This window comes from Equus asinus, chromosome 8 (genome assembly GCF_041296235.1).
Source record: "Equus asinus isolate D_3611 breed Donkey chromosome 8, EquAss-T2T_v2, whole genome shotgun sequence".
NCBI classification, from domain to species: Eukaryota; Metazoa; Chordata; class Mammalia; order Perissodactyla; family Equidae; genus Equus; species Equus asinus.
Window position 1 is genome coordinate 33,849,788 of NC_091797.1, and position 17,283 is coordinate 33,867,070.

The 17,283-nt window shown below is 50.1% G+C and overlaps 1 protein-coding gene and 1 long non-coding RNA gene across 3 annotated transcripts in view; both read left to right on the top strand.

Annotated features, from left to right (window-relative positions):
• The window catches only part of LOC139045864 (uncharacterized), a 98,942-nt gene that overhangs the window by 3,323 nt on the left and 78,336 nt on the right, over nt 1-17,283 (top strand). The gene's annotated exons all lie outside the window — the stretch shown is intronic.
• On the top strand, nt 1,136-16,647 carry LOC106836232 (uncharacterized). The gene is made up of 8 exons (XM_044776454.2): nt 1,136-1,177; nt 1,636-1,701; nt 1,845-2,036; nt 2,290-2,338; nt 7,688-7,984; nt 8,368-8,541; nt 9,495-9,632; nt 11,679-16,647. The coding sequence occupies exons 1-8, from the start codon at nt 1,136-1,138 to the stop codon at nt 11,909-11,911; spliced, it is 1,191 nt and encodes a 396-aa protein (XP_044632389.2). The 3' UTR covers nt 11,912-16,647.

Consider the following 17,283-nt stretch of genomic DNA (forward strand, 5'->3'; position numbering starts at 1 on the left):
GTTTGAACTCATCACCAGTCTCCTGAAGAAGGTAGCCAGGCACCATCATGAGGCCTGTGAAGCCTGCTCTTTTTACTTGAGTCTCTGCACTTCCCCCTCTGCTTTGGGCTGGGGAAGGGGGTGGTGAGGAGGAGCGTGGAGGCTTTGGGCGCTTCCTTCTGCACTTCCTTTCTCTGTTGTTATTGCTGGAGTTCCTGCCTCCCCAGCACCCCATCCCTCACCTAAGCAAAACACAGCCAGTGGCATGCTTGGCCCGGGAAGCCCCTTGGGGCCTCAGACCCACTGGAACTACCCACCCGAACAGCTTCTCTGCATACTCTCCCTGCCTGAGGCAACTGCCCAGATGGACTGGATCCTCTTGCAGACGCTGCCTTTGCCCAAACATTCTTGAAAGTTCTTTAGATCAGAAACTCCTTCTTTAGACTTGCTCTGAAGCCTTTGACCTTTCTCAAGGGCAAATTGATGTTCAAGGAACAAGATCTGCCCGAACTTTGTCTAAGACCCAAGGATGCTATGGCAATGTGGGTTTCCGGTGTGGTTGAAGCATAACTGTGACAGGTACCCAGTGCTTGCACTTGATTTTGCACTTCTTTTTATTCTAGCCTGCGCCTTTTGTCTTAGTTTTACATATCTGTCTACTCCACTCAAGACATCCCTTTCAGAAACAATTTAAGAAAGATTCAGTGCTATCAAAATGTGAAGCTGTGTCTTATAGAAGAAAGTATAGTGTTGAGTTTTAATTAACATTTTAGTTTTTAAAAATCTGAAATTTACTGAGTTTTGGGCTTAATTTTACAATATTTAAAAACTGAAATATTCTCCCTGACTCCCATACAAATTCAAATGTATACTAAAAGAGAAATTTCTGCATATCAGAGAAAGTGAAAATCACCAAGTTATCCTACTCCCTGGGGATATCACTGTCAAACTTTGGTGAGAAATCTTCTAGGTTTTCCTCTGTGTAAAACATGTATTATATTAGTGGGATTAGTGGCATTATAATTCAGTTTGTTCTTAAGCTTTGGCAAAGCTTGACAGTGTATTGGGCACACCTTTTCACAGCAATATATTAAAATCTATCTTATGCCTTTTATTGGTTGCAAAGATTTTTATCACATGACCTTTCTTTGGGGAGATGGAAATGTCCCACATCTTCACTGTGGTAGTGGTGACATGGGTGTGTACAATTGCCAGAACTCAACCAGCTGTGCATTTCAAATAGATGCATTATATTGTATGCAAAGTACGGCCCAATAAAGTTGGTTTTAAAAATATTATCCTCTTTAAAATTTGTACTTTGGTTATATAAAAACAACCAAACACCTTGTTGGTGTTGCTAAAAGACACACCCTGACACATCTGGAGTTAATGGGTCCTGATCTGCAACTTTCTCTCAAATGGTCCCACAATAACAACAATAGCCATCTATTTATGCATTCAGAGAAAGATCAAACAGCTGAAGTCAAATGTCAACAAATGACAAAACTAGATAGAGGGGGAAAATAAAGGTTAGAAATAATACTACATTTTTTGAAATTTATTTCCCCTTTACCATTTTTCTTCCTTTTTCTTCTCTCTTCCTTTCTTAAACACTTTCCCCCTTCCCTCTCTCTTTTCCCCACTCTCTCCTTTAAGTCTTATCCCCTGCATATTCGAGCCCCGTGGTCAACACGCGTGCTTGCGTCCACCTGCAGAGGTCAGGTACGGGTCAGGTACCGAGGTGTGAGTGGGCTGTCGCCTGGGCATTTTGTAAGCGGTAAAGCGCTACCTGGCCAGTGGAGCTAGATTCAAATAGGACGGTCCTGGGCGGGCACTTTCCTTTCTGGGGTGACCTGAGGCTGTAGGAAGTGTTTTCCATTGTTAGAAACCAAGATGGGGCCCCTTGGGGGAGGGGGCTGGAAGCAGCATTTCCGTACTCACCCGCCTCAGAATCAACCAACGTGTTATTTATAAGTCAGATTCCAGGTCCCCCTCCAGAGTCTGGGACTCCGAATGTCGCTGGACCCGGGGCAGGTCTGCGTTTTCACCACTGGCAGGTATAACTGCCTAGGAGTTTGGGAACAGAAACCTAAATGCAGCTGGCTCCTCTCCCACTCCGCCCATAAGCGCCTTTATAACAATGAGCAACATTTTTTAGGCCAGGTTGCGGGGGGGGGGGGGGGGGGGGGGGTGATGTAAATCCTCCATGGAAGCTCTGGGCCAGCCCGCTTGAAAATAAGCCCGGGCCGCCCAGAGAAGCCGCGCCTTGGATTATGTAAACTGCCGTGGGTATTTCGGTTTCTTTTCTAGACCCGGCAGCGGCGCCTGAGATCTGCGCAAGGACGACGCCCCTATGCTTGTGAGTCTAGGGGTCCAAAGGCGAGAGTGGAGGGAGAAAGTTTATGGGGCAGAAAAGAAGGGGGCTGGAAGCGGGGTGGGGTGGAGGGGAAAGGGCTTTGCACGGAAGATGACCTGCAAGGCTTGGTGGAGGAAGGGCAGGCACGCCTAGATCCTGGGGAACACCCCAAATCAGAACCCTAGACCATCAGGGCCTCTCCTGCCCCCTAGGAAGAGTGGAAATGGCTTCATCTCTTCTTGCAATCGTTTTTAAATGCATTGGAACAAACTTAGCATATTATCATTTTTTATTTTAAAGTATTAAATGCGTTTTTATGGAGGAAGGGGTGAGCTGAATGAGACAGTTTGCTGGAGCTGCCACACCTCGGAAGTCCTCAAGGAGGGTTGACATCTTGGTGGGAAGGGCTTGGGACCAGCTGTCAGGAGAGCTGGGTTCCATCTGCCTCTCTACACTGTCGCTACCCTTGTGACCCTTAGCAATGGAAAGAATCTCTCTGAGATGGGACAGGACCCAGTCCATGATGTGTTAGATAAATTGTGATGGTCAAAGAAATTAATTAATAAACATGGATGTGAAATCTAAGAAATTGTTAACACTTTCTGATGCATGACATTTCTATCCACAGGAAAGGTGTAGGAGAAGGGTCTTAGCAGAATGGTTAGTAATGATGGGCATAGTTCAGCTTTAAAAAAGGATTTGCAGGGCAGACAAAGGTGAAGTGAATACAGCTCCTGCTCCTGGGGTGGCTTGTTGTCTAATGGAGTGAGCACAGGTTGGTAAGATGGGGTTCAAGACAGGGCACGCTTGGTACCATCAGGGAGGTTCGAACCATGGGCCAGACCAGTGGTTCTAAGACTCGCCTACACACTGAAATCATCGAGGAGCTTTCAGATATATGAAGGTCCAGGTCCAACTCAAGGTACTGATACTGATTCAGTTGGTTTTGGCTGTGACCTGGGCATGTGGATAGTAAAATCTCTCTAGATGGTTCTAAGAAGCAGCCAAGATTGAGGACCACGGGTGAGATGTTCCAAAGGCCAAGAGCTGTATGCTGGGGATAAGGCACAGCTTTTAGTAGAAGGAGTCTTTCAGGACGGCATTATTGTTATTGTTATTATTGATACATAGTTCATATATCACATAACTCACCCTTTTAAAGTGTATAATTAGGTGGTTTTTAATTGTACTGAGGTTGTGCCGCTATAACCACCATCTAGTTAGGATGATCTTTTAGGATGTGCAGGTCTGATGGGTGGGAAGGCAGAGGTGAGAGTAATCCAGAGGAGGGAGATGCTCAAGCAGTGGCATCCTGGCGGGACAGGGTAAGGAGATGGGGGGGAATCCACTTTTACAGCAACCCAAGGGAGATGTCACCAGAGAAATGGGGGTGATGCCAAACAGCAGGTGGTGGCAGCTCTGGGCTTTGATGGTGTGTTAAATTTGATTGTGTGTTAAATTCAGCAGATGGGGCAGCTGTGGATGGCTTGGGGCCCTATGCTTATAACTGGGGACAGGCACAGTGTTCAGGAAGCCTTTGCAGTTTTCTAGGCTGAGGTAGATGAAAGCCTGGACTAAGGTAGTGTCTGTGGGATTGAATAGGGGCTGGAGGAGTTGACTTTGAGTTCATGAGGCAGGGGAAAGGGGGCTCAGAAGGGACCGAAGATGGTGACGCTAAGAGAAGTAGGGGAGGGAGAGAAGCTGGTCTGGTGGGAGAGGTGCAGTTTCCTTGTAGACCTGTTGGATTCGAGGGGCAGATGTTCCCAGAGGTGCAGATGTCCTGAGGCAGGTTGGAAAGGGGAGTCTGGAGTGAGGTTGTTGTTGGAGTGGAAGGTGGGGAGCCACCCCATTGGGCTTGTGATCCCCCAGGGGCTGAATAGAGTGGCTGCCCTGGGAGCATTCAGACACTTAGAAGATGTGGCCACCTGGCTGGATCTGGTCATTGGGAGGAAGAGGAGGACGTTATAATGGCTGGAACATCTAAGAGAGTTTGGACTCTGAGTGATTCAACTGGGTAAGTTGCTTCTGAGAAGCAGAGGTGGCTAAAACCTGAAAATCTGGTCACTGGGGATGTTGCCAACAATGCTATGCTTGGTTAGGGAGCATTGCTGTGGGAGAGAAGATTGTCCTAGAAGGAAGAAGCCAAAGAAAGGCCAGCCTGTGGGATTTCTCTACAGGAGGTCATGAGACCAGCACTACTCTGTACAGGGGGGTCCACTTTGCTGGGGAGGTGGGCAGTCATCTGGGTGCCTCTGAGGTTAGGGCCCTAACACTCAGGGGCTCAGAACCTGTCCCTGGGACATATGGCTACACTCATGGGTGGTCTAACCTGCCTGGGGATCATAATCATCAGGCCCTTAGAGCTTTTTTCAGCCACACCCAGACCAGCCTTGAGGACTTCCTGTGATCTTCTTTTTTTCTCAGCCAAGTCCTGGGACTTTCCATGTTTATAGGCAAAGCCCTCCCTGTGTTCTTGATTGGGAGACATTTTCTCAGGTGAGCCTGAGTCGAGTGGGGCCAGATGTTTTTGTTCATAATTTTCTGCCGGCACTTAGTCACTCAGGCAAGCTCTGACTCTGCAAGGTCGGCAAAGTTGCAGTCATGTGGCCATGCCATTTCCTGCTGCTCAGGCCAGCGTGGCCCTTTTTGCCCCCGTGGTTACCAGTGCTGGTGAGTGGGGCTCATTGTGGTCCTTGGCCCGGCAGGAGCCTAGGCCGATTCAAGGGGTCCGGGAGGGTTTTGGTGAGTGTCTTTAAGTAATGGTGATGGTATCTGTGGTGAGGCCTGCATGGTGGGGGGCTGGATGCAGCCTGTTGCCACCCCGACTCAACCTTGCTTTTCCAGTCTCTTTAAAGTTCTCTTCTCACCCTTCCCCTTTCCCCCCATGGTCTGCTCTCCTTGCTTTCCTCTTCCTGTTCTGACATCTCAGTCCTTCTGACCACCCTGGGCCCCAGGCTGCCTCTTGGGTTGGTGTTTTCAAAGATTTTATTTTTTCCTTTTTCTCTCCAAAGCCCCCCAGTACATAGTTGTATATTCTTCGTTGTGGGTCCTTCTAGTTGTGGCATGTGGGACGCTGCCTCAGCGTGGTTTGATGAGCAGTGCCATGTCCGCGCCTAGGATTCGAACCAACGAAACACTGGGCCGCCTGCAGCGGAGCGCACAGACTTAACCACTCGGCCACGGGGCCAGCCCCTTGGGTTGGTGTTTTGAATGGCATTCAAGGGCCCTTGGAGGTTTGAGGCTGAGACCACACTTCCTACCAGTTTGTGGAGCACCCTCTCAGGCCCCTGAGCACTGTCTTCTCTGCTCCTGTTCCAATTCCTGCTTTGGGTAACAAGGAGAATCCAGGCAGGCAGCTCTCAAGGGTCTCAGTCCTAGGAGTTAGAGGCCTTTTTCTAGTGACCAGGAGCTCTATGGGGAGCCCAGGCTCTAACCACACTTCCTCCTGCTGTGGGCACCGAGGCTGCTCCTGACTCTCACACTGAGGGAGGGTAGAGTCTGAAGGCTTCTGGCCAAGGGACTCCATCTGTGACTTCTCTGGTTTCCACCATTCCCCTCCCCTCTCACTTCCCCATCCCAGTGTTAACTCTAATTTTCTGATATGCCAGCTTCCCACACCAGATTCTCTTGGCCTCCTCCCCTGCCATGCCATGTGCCCCCTCAGTCCTTTGCTCTTCCCCTCCCTGCCATCCTTTTCTCTCTACAGTTCTCTAACCCCTCTCTAGAGTCTCCTTCCTTCCTCCTCTCCACCCACCACAGATCCCTCCTCCTCCCTTCCTGGGTCATTTTCTACAAGAAGCCTTCATCTGCCTGGCTCTCCCCAACTTTCCTGAACCCTAACTTTCTGGGAGTGTCTTTTGCCCAAGGTGTCTCCCTTCATTCCCACTCCCCTCCCCCCCTCACCGCCCTCACCAAGGGGAGTCCTGAGGCACAGTGCACAGCCCCTTGTGCACAGACCTGTCCCCTGTCTTGTTGCCCAGTTGTACTCTCTCCCCTCCAGTGCAGACTCCTGCTTTTGGCCCTTCTTCGTTATGGGCCTTTCACTCAGCACCACCCCTCCTCACTCCATTCCACACCTCACCCTCTTAAGGCCTCCACTCTCGAGCCCACAGGTGCTAGACTCCCTCTCTCCCTGGTCTCTCTGCACTCCTCTTTGCATGCCACCTTCCCTGCTCTCAACACTTGCCCACCAGCCTGAGACCCTCACCAAGTTCTCATCTCTCACAAGCCCTCTGTAGTGAGGCCCTTGCAATCACTACACCACCCTCACGCAGAACACTCCTCCTCTCCTATCAGCACCCTAACGCAAGTTATCCCAGGGTCACCCCTACTTATCCCTAGGCCCCAGTCCCAGGCCCTCAGCATTATCTCCCTTGCCACCTCTGGTCCTTTCAATCTTTCCACCCCTCGTAGACCTGCAAACTGCTCTTGGTCCAACTACTCTTTGGCTTTAACTGCCCCCCCACCTTTGGTTCCTTGAGCCCACTGGGCTCTCACTCCCTACACCCTGTATCCAAAATCCTTGTTTATGGCACTTGGTTGGATCTGGCCTTTCCCTACTAAACCCTCTTTGGAAGTACGACCTGCCCTGCTCCCTGAACAATATGGGTCCTTCCGCAGGCCATGCACCTTGGTATTTAAGATCTATTTTCCCTTCTATTCTGCCTCCTTTGTAACTCTAAATTACCCTTGGACACACTGTACTGACTATTTGAAACCTGGAAACCTGCCTATCCCCAGGGGATACTGGCACGTCCGTCTACTTGGGGCCTCGCCATGCCTCTTCCACTCTGGGCCCAGGCCCACGCCTTCACCTCCCCCAGGGCACTGGCCCACCCTAAACACCCTTGTGTCACAGTTCACCCCTCATGCCCTCTGCCTCACTGCCACACCTTCCCTTGGCCCCAGCTTGTCCATGATGAGCCTTCACCACAGGCAGCAGCCCCTCACTCCCCATCTCACCCTAACCCACCTTTGTACCACAGTCAACCTGACCATGGATCCCTCCCATCCTGGGCCCCTCACTCCTCCCTGAGAAGACCTACCATCAGCGTGGCCTCCATGCTTCTCCCTTGCCCCCTGCAGGCCAGCCTGTCCCCTTGACCTCCTACCTGGCCCCTTAGGCAGCCCCTGCCTCCCTCTCCTGGCACCTGTCCTACATGTTTTCCCATTTCCATTCCCCTCTTTCTATTCCTCAATTCCCCTCCCCCCCTTTTCCCTTTCCTACTGTCCTGTATTGGAAATCTCATTCTTGTCCCTTTGCACATGTGCATTTTCTGCATCCTCAAGACCTCAAGAAGCTCAGGGCAGCTGAGCTTTTCTGTTTAACGTCTCATGCGCAATTATTTCCAGGCAGCAGTTTCATCTGGTCTCCTCCTTGCCCAAGGGCCCACAGTCTTCATTATAACCTCACAGTAGTGTCCCAGGATGGATCTGTGCAATCGGGATTTTTCGCTGAGGGGCAGTTGGATGGTCAGCCCTTCCTGAGCTACGACAGTGAGAAAAGCAGGGCAGAGCCCCAGGGACTCTGGGCAGAAGCTGTCTTGGGAGCTGAGACATGGGACGCAGAGGCTGAGGACTTGATGGAGAAGGGGAAGGACCTCAAAATGACTCTGGCAGACGTCATGGCTCTGCAGGACCAGAAAGGAGGTGAGAGTAGGGATGGGACACGAGTGATATGAAGCCTTTTCCAGGAAAGTTTGAGGCAGACAGCAGGGACTTATGTCTTTCCACTGATTAGGCTGGGAGTCGGGGTGAGGAATGGGGACTGTGGAATTCAGCACGGAGGCGGCCGTTACTCAGCTAGCACAGGAAGACATGGAGGAGAGAGAGGAGGGGCCGCCTGGCTGGAGTTTCTCACTTGGGCAGGGAAGGCAGAGGGACACAGAGAATGGAGAAGTCACTGCTCAGTCAGGGCAGACTTTCACTCCCTCCAGGAGTTTTGGGGCTGCGAGATCCAAGAAGACAACAGCTCCATGGGCTTGTGGAATTTCTACTATGATGGGGAACTCTTCCTCTCCTATAACCCAAAGACCCATGGATGGATAGTATACCAGTCCTCACCTCAAACCCTGGCGATGGAGATCAAGAATCCTGGGACACAGATAACTTTCAAAGCAAGGATTACCGTGCCCATGTGCAGGGAGAGCTTTGTCAAAGACTGTGGAGATATCTAGAATCCTGGATGGGCTTCAGAGAGAGAACAGGTATGACCCTGGGGCAGGGCCGTCCTCTCCACCAGACCCCTGGAGCCTCCCTGTCAACTCTGCCCAAGGAAACCCTCCCTGTACTATGGTGTACATATGTGTTTTGCTGGTGTGTTATGTTGTGATTTGCCTGTTCTGTTAAAGTCATTAGATAAAGAAACCACACAGGTGGGCAGGGCAATGAACTTACCCAGTGACCCTAAAACGGGTAGGCGGTGCACCCTCAGGCAGAACACTGAACTAGGGAAGGTGGGTATCAGGCAAGAGAGGAAGCCCTCAGACTAGGGGGCTATAACCTGGCTCCCAGTGTGTCGGTTGCGGAGAGCCCACTCCTCACATCCCTCTCCTCAGCTTCAACATGTGGATGTGAGAGAGTGAGGCCTGGATCCCACCCATCCTCCTGCCAGTCTAAAGAAATTGGGTCTGAGGGTGCAGAACAGACTTGGAGAAGGTGCGGGGTCACTGACGGCTTCAGCCAGAGTTGGAAAGGTGGGGAGGGGCAACCATGTTCTCTCTGTCTCCCTTAGAGGGGAGCAGGGCTTGGCCACCAGCCTCACTGGCTTTGTGCTTTCTTTCCCAGTGCCCTCATCTGTGAATGTGACCCGCAGCCACGACTGGGAGGGCATAGTCACCCTGACATGCTGGACTTTTGGGTTCTTTCCCATGTCTCACTGACCGGGCTTCAGGATGCCCAGCCTGAGCCAGGATGCCCAGCAGTCTGGGGGTGTCCTGCCTGATGGGAATGACCATAAGGATTCCCCAAGGAGAAGAGCAGAGTTTCACATGCCACGTGGAACACAGTGGGAACCACACTGCACGCCCAGTGCCCTCTGGTGAGCCTGCGGTGCTCCTGAAAGGGCTTCTGACCCTGGTGGGGTCAGGGGCCAGGGTAAGGGAGAGGAGAGCAGGCCGGAGGCTCTGAGTGCCCAGATTATAATAAGGCTCTTTTTCAGGAAAAGCCCCGGTACAGCAGAGTGGATGGCCAACCATTCTGCTTGTTGCTGCTGTTGTTGGTATTGTTAGTGCCATTATTCCATGTGCCCTTTGGTACAAAAAGAAGAGGCGGACAACATTGCCTGCAGAGATCCCAGGTGAGCAGTCTGAGGAGCGAGTGCACATGGGAGGGGTCTGCCTGGGACATAAGGTCCCTCTCATCTCCCTCTGCACAGATAGGAGTGGGGATGACAAGCCTCTGTAATAGGAGCTGGACGTTGGGGTACTTGTGAGGGGAATGGGAGCCACATCTACATCTATAGCCTTTAGTCCTGCCCCTATCCAGGGCCAGGTCTGGGCCCGTGCGTGTGCAGCTGTGGCCTCTCCTTGCTCTGGGTAGGGATCGGGCCACAGGGAAGACCGTGGCTCTCTGCTCTGCTCTCATCCCTGTGTCTCTGTAACTCAGGATCACCAGCTGGTCCAGGGGTGATGTGTTGAGATCATGTGCCCATCGGGAAAGGCCTGGGTGATCATGGAATCAGAGGGAAGGAGCAGTAAAAGCATCTGTGACTCTGTGGGAGAGTCACACACTGAGAAGGCATAAGAACAAGAGGGGACACCTGTAGTCCCTTCCTGCCTGTACCCCTTCCCCCGAGTTTTCCAGCCACCAGAAAGAATCCAAGTAGAAGACTCACGAGGCCCAAACTAGGGGTCACTGGATGGTGCTGGAGCCCTATCTAAGACATCCCCTTGGGAATCCCTACTTCCAACAGACAGATGATTCCTGAGCTGAAGTGGTCTTCTTCTATCCATTTTGCAGACCCTTAAATTCCTCCCCCAGGAACTGTCTCCCAAGTGTTGTTTCCTCAAGGTCACTCCCAGCCTCTACTCTTTCCCAGCTCCCGTCACGTGCCCTCATGCTTCCTGGAGTTTTCTTGCAGATAATATGGAAAAGTAGATGAGCAGATCCCCCTTAACCATTTGGGGACAGGGGATTGCCTTTTCTCAGGGCAGATGTGGTCACTATTTGTATCCCACCCTCAGGGTTTTTTTGCCCAGCTTCTCGGGGCCTGGCCCAAGAGGCCTTTTGGAGTGGGCATGTGGGCTGTGCTTGGGACCTCACCTGGTTCTCCCTGAGCCCGTTCCCTTCCTCTTGGTGGTCACTTCCCTTCTTCATGGTGGTCACTTCCATTGGAGAAAGGGATGGTCAAAATGATTTCCCCACATTCACTTGCTTGAGAGGAGAGGAAATGGGAACAGGGATTTTTGTGTTTGGGCAAAGAACAAAGGTAATGCATGAAAGAGTGAAGTAGGGGTGAGGGGTGCAGGCACTGGGGTCTTTTGTTCCCACCACTTCTGTGTGACCCTGGAGCTGGGTGGGGGGAGGTGATTGTCACCTTGAAACTGATTTCCTTACAGTTGACACTCAGTCCTGAGCAGACTGGGAGGGTTCATCACTCTGCCCCAGCAAGGGGCTCCATCCATGTCACACTCAGAGCAGGGGCCCTTGCAGGTCTGGGGTTGCTCCTGCTCTCCCCGGGGCAGCCTCCTTGGATAGAACAGTAGTTCTGATTCCCTTGGGGTAGAAATGGTTGCCTCCTATGTCACTGGGGCATTAGCCAGGAAAAGAGTGTGAAAATCATATGCTCATTTCCCAATATTCCTACTTTAAATTTTGATGTCCAAGACAAATGTTTATGATATCAGCTGGCTCATCTTAATAGGATTTCCTCCAACACTCACCTTGCAATGCATATAGAATGAATCAGGAATTCAAATGGGGAGCTCCCTGTCTAGGAGGGTTCCATGAGGGAGGTGGGTGTGGTGGCAGTGGCAGTCCAGGTACAGAGGTGGGCAGACATAGCCTCAGGCTGAGAGGTCTCAAGAATCCCCAACTCCACATTGAGCAGCAGATTTCCTCCAGGCTGCCAGCAAAGTGCCTGGTTGAGTCCCTGCTAAGAATGGGAGCAGAAAGTCCTGACAGCCTCAGCCCAGCAGCAGCACTTGGATGGAGCTGTGATTCCAGGAGCCACTGGGCTAAGAAAGGGCAATTAGAAGGCCAGAGCAGCCTGAGAGCCTGGGCAGGGTGTGAGGGTCAAGGTGATACCAACCCTGATATCAGTTTCCCCACATTAAACCCAGCATATATGGGGTTAAAACCAGAACACTCATTCTCTGCTTACTCTCTGGCTTCCTGGCTCCAGAATCCACTGTCCTCCATGGAGACAGACACCATCAAGGACAAGCACCTGGACTATCTCCTCCTGCAAAGAGATATGGGCTGGTGGGAAAGCTGCTGACCAGCAAGGTCATGAGCTCCCTCCTCTCTGCAAGTAGTCTGAAGACCAAAGACAGGCTGGTGGGAAAGCTCCGACAGGCAAGGCCATATGCTCCCCCTCCCCTACCTAAAACCCCAAATAAAAACCTTTTCTTTTAGCTTTTCGGGGAGTTTGGGATTTCAGTGTTAGCTGCCCTCTCTCCTTGCTCAGCACTGTGCAGAAATAAAATTCCTACTTTCTTCCACCACACCTGGTGTCAGAGATTGGCTTGCTGCGCAACGGGTGAGCGAACTCACGTCAGGTTTGGTAACAAAGGCAAGGTTGGGCCTCTGTGAACATGGGGTGCTCCAGAGTCTGGTCAGGTATGGACCCCACAGCAGCCTTGTTTTTCTAGACTGGGCCCGCTGGTCACCTGAGATTCCTGGTGGGCTTTCCAGCGAGGAGCTGCTGGCTCAGGGCTGGGGGAGGAAAGGAGGCTGAGCTGAGAGGGCAGTCAGTGCCTGTGGTTGTGCAGGGCCAGTGGAGCGGACACTGGCCCTGGTGGGCAGGTGCTTGTGCAGGTGAGGAGGCCTGAGAACTAAGGAGAGAAGAAACTGTCTGTATGACCACTCCCAGGCCTGGAGGAACAAGGGGCTGGGGCCTGTCTTTCAGGGAGGCCTCCCACTGTGTTGGGGGATGAGGGGGGCTTGAGAGGGTGGGAGGCCATTGTGGTTCCACTCCCTGATGTTGTCCTTTAGTCCTGTGGCCCTTTCTTGTTCCTGCATGGTGGATGGTGGGAGCAGAGATAGGTGAGGATATTGATGGAGTCATGGGAGGAGACCAGCAAGGGCTGGGAAAAGTGGGGTGAGAGGGAGAAAAAGTGGGGGGGCTATCTTCCCTCAGAGGAAGGCACAATCTGGTTTTGGGGCAACTGAAGGAGAATTCCTGAGGGAATATAAAATAATTTTCTGGAACCAAGTGAACATTTGTTTACCTCCTATTCCTCCGGAAGTCGTTAGCCTACAAGTCCTGGATCAACATCAGAGGGCGCCAACAGACCTCAGTGGCACCATGCCTCTGGGATTTCAGTCTGTGTTGTCAGCCCCTGAGTCCACTGATTGAGCTGAGGGAGCATGGAATCTGCAGCCAGGAGGCCAGAATTCAGCTCCCTGCTCGGGTCTTACTAGCACTTTCCCTCTTGGTGCCTCAGTTTCCTCATCTAAGAAATGGAAAAGATAAGAGTATTTATTTCCAGTTGTGGTTGCAGGATCAAAAGTGTTAATATATATAAGTTTCTTGCAGCTGCACTTCATTATTTATCAGTATTTTTATTTTTTGTTATAGTACCTGTATAATAATTCTATTATTATCAGTAGGGTTTATCTGTGAATTCCTTTGTTATGGCTCTACTCGAGGACTCTTATAGCAGCTTTCCTGGCACCTTGAGTTCCCCTTTACCCCCCATCACACTTGTATATGCATTACTTCATAACAACCATGTCTGCATAATTTCTTATTGAAAGTGTGTAAATGCTCTTTGAATACACATATCTGGTCTGTGTTTTACTTCACGTGCCTGGGAAGAGACAGGGTGTGAGGTTCTGGGGAGAAGGAGAGGTGTGTCTCGATGCCTGGACACAGCCTTAAAAAATCTCCACGTCCATCACCTCCAACTCCCAGTGAGTGACAGGTTCACAGCCAAGCGTAAAGGGCTGGGAGAAGATGGGATGGGACACCTGCGGCCAATGTTGAGAGGTGGCCCTGTAGGGGGAAAATCTCTTTGAACAGTTGGCACCTTCGTAAGGAAGCAAAGCTGAAGTGTGATATCAGGGGAGGGGCACAGTGACAGTGCTTTGGGGTTTCCTGATTATGAAGATTAGGGGTCTGTCTGCTTCTGAGGTGAAGCGACTGCTGGGCATATGTGGGCTGAGTTGATGAGTAAATAAATGAGTACAGAATGTGGATGAATGAATCAAGCGTCAGCATCTGCCTCCATCAGTTCAGACTGACTTGTGCAAGGCTGATGGGGAGGTGAGATATTCCCCTCATGATGCTCTGTCTTTCCTGACTTGTGGTGTGGGGCACACACCCCTTTTTCTGTGGACTCAAAGGAAAAGAGATCAGATTTGTGGTTAACAGGTGGGAGGTGGGGGTAGGGGGATTGGATGAAGGTGGTCAAAACGTACAAACTTCCAGTTATAAGAGAAGTCAGTCCTGGGATGTGATGTACAGCATGATGACTGTAGTTAACACAGCTGCAGGGCATGTTTGAAAGTTGCTGAGAAAATAGATCCTAAGAGTTCACATCACAAGGAAAAAATAAGGTTTTTTCCCCTTTTTTTGCATATGAGATGATGAATGTTAACTAAACTTACTGTGACAGTCATTTCACAATATGTGTAAGAAAAGTCGTTGTGTTGTACGCCTTAAACTTACACAGTGCTGTATGTCAATTACACCTGAATAAAATTGGAAAAAAAGAATTTTGTTCGTAGTTCTATTGCATTGTCTTCCATTCTCTGATTTATTTAATTCCTAAGCCCATTGGTATTTTTCATTAGATTCAAGGTAAATTCTTCAGCAGATTACGTGGTTTAATGTAGTTCTACTTGTTTAGTTTTGCATTTGTTCCCTTTACTTTTGGTGTCAAATCCAAAACATCATCACCAAGACTGAGGTGAAGGACCTTACCACCTATGTTTTCTTCTAGGAGTTTATGGTTTCAGAACTTACATTCAAGTCTTTTACACATTTTTAGTTGATTTTATGTATAGTGTAAGCTAGGGGTCCAGTTTTATTATTTTGCATGTGGCTGTCCAGTTTTTCCAACACCATTTATTAAAGAGACTGTCCTTTCCCTATTGTATATTCTTGGCTCTTTTGTCATAAACTAATTGACTATGTATTTATGGGTTTATTCTGAGCTCTCTATTCTGTTCCATTGATCTATGTGTTTATGTTTATGCCAATACAATACTGTTTTGACTACTATAATTCTGCACTATAGTTTGAAATCAGGAAGTGTGATGTCTCCAGTTTTGTTCTTCCATCTCAAAATTTTTTTGTATGTTCAGGGTCTTTTGTGATTCCACACAAATATTAGGATTGTTTGTTCCATTTCTGTGAAAAATACCTTTGAAATTTTCATAGGGATTGCATTAAATCTGTAAACTGTTTTGGGTAGTATGGACATTTTAACAATACTAATTCTTCCAATCCATGAGCATTAAATATCATTCTGTTTATCTGGGTCTCGAGGTTCTTGAATAACTGGGTAATATTCTTCCCCAGCTGAGATTCAGATAGTTAAACCCCAGGAAAAGAACAGTGGGGGACCCTGGGGCTCACAGGAGAAGAGGACTGCTGACTTACCAGGTCTCCAGCTCCAGCCTCTCCTGTCAGCCTGCACTTCTCTGCCTTGTTGGCTGCCGAGCTTCTGGTTCCCAGAAGCCTCCTCTCTTAACTTTGATCTCCTGGTGGGGCGCAAATGGCCACTTGACCAGGCAGCGGCCTCTCTGCCAGCCTGTGTGCCTGCTTCCCTCTCAAGGTTTGTGGCTGTCTGGGTTCACTGGCCCCAACCCCAGCAGTAGCAGGCACAAGTGACATGGCAAACCTTTCACTTGTGGTAGGATGCCTACAGACAGAGCAAAGCCATATTCCCACCCCTTCCATTCATGAGGACTTCTTCTTGCACATCACAGCTCCAAGGACCAGAGCAGCAAGTAGCATCAGGCCAGCAATGATCCCCACAATGGCAGCATGAACTGGGCAGGTGGTTCTGAGGTGGAAATGAAAGGGACCTTGAGCCTTCAAGTCCAAACCCAGACCTTGGCACATGTACCCAGAATAGCTCCTCTTATGCTCGTTCTGTGAAGAGGTTTCCACCCCTTCACTCCCTCCTTAACCCATCTCAGCCTAAGGAGACTGGGCAGCCCCTCGTGCTGCACATGGCATGTGTATCTCTGTCCTCCCCAGAAGGCACCACCAGGGCTGCTCACTTCAGGAAGGTCCTGGCCCCTGCAGGCCTGGGGTCCACATGCTGCATGTCCTGGGCCTGGTTCTACCCATCCCGAAGCCAAGCCAGTGTGATGTCTGCTGGGTAGAAATCCCAGCCCAGCACCTCAAGGTGACCTTTCCTTCAGGGCCTGAGTGACAGGTCGCGTGTGTTGATGGCTGGTCTGAGGAGAGACAGAAGGTTGAGGCATATTGAGCCATAGAAAAGAGAATTCTTGTGGGTGGAGAAAATTAAATGAGAAGCCCAGATACTAGCTTTCTGTCTGGTGGTTCAGGTTGTGGCAATAGGTTCTGGAATGATCTTCCCAATCACCAATTGTCTCTGTCTCCCAATATGTCTCATCTTCTGTTAACCCACTAATTTGGTTCTAAAATTGGTGATATTATTTCTCAGTTTAGAAAAATTTCTATTTGTTTCTTTCCTGACTTGCTGTCAGATTTTATAAGTTCCTCATACTCACTATCTGCTACTTTTTGATATTAGAGTCTTTGCAGGAATACTTCCATTTGCCCTCTTTTCTGCTGATTCTATTTCATGGTATTTTATCTCCTGGGGGGTTAAAGCTTGTTTGGAATTGTGTGCTAGACTGTTTTAGAAAAAAATTAGAATTATTTTTAGCCCTAGATGATTTTTTTTCCTGCAGGGGTTTCTGTACATTTCTCTGTGTTACACCTGGTAGATTTCCAACCCAGGAATGTTTCAATCCCAATTCAAGGCATCAAGCACCCCAGATCACCAAGAGGTGAAGCATGAGTATAAGTTCCTGCAGGTTCACAGCTCCCACTAGGAAGCAGCATTGCAGAGACTCTGCTTAATGTGGGGGGTGGGGGTTCACCCACGTCCCCACCTTTGTGACCCTTGGCTTTCACTTCTTTTCTCACTCAGCCCCACAGGGCAGCTGAAAGCTTGTTCATCTCCTCAGGTTCTGTAAATGCCCTCAGAGCAGAGGTGGATCTAACGTCTAGGATTCCTGAACTCACTGTCCTGGGCTGTGGCTCTCACCTGGACCTCGGCTGGCAATGGTGAGGTCATTGTCTCAAGGGGATGCAGTTGGGCACAGAGGACCAGGGAAGGGGAAGATCTCTCTGTGAAGGGGGACTTGAAATACATCACCATGGACAAAGGTAACTGCTGTCCTTTTCTATGGACCTGGCTACACTCTTTCCCTCTGTCCCCTCTGGCCTCAGTAGCCTGGGCAGAATCCCAAACCCCTCAGAGGAAATGCTGAGGAGGCAGGAGGGTGCTGGGGTCCCTTCTTTCCTCCTTTAGGAATGCCTCCAGGAACTTAATCCCAACCTCAGGGAGGTCCTGTGTGTGTTCCGTGGCCCCTGGTACCTGCCTGCAGCAATGTGTGGTTGCTGTGCTCCAGGGGTCTGAGAAGCCACTCGGCACAGTGACCCATCAGGTATTCCCTTGTGGCCTCCACCATTCTGAAGCTCTCCCAGGTGCACTTGATCCTCAGAGCCTGGTGTGCGCCACTGTCCAGGTCTGCAAATTCTCCTTTGAGGAGATGAAGTTCTCACCATCATAGGCAGA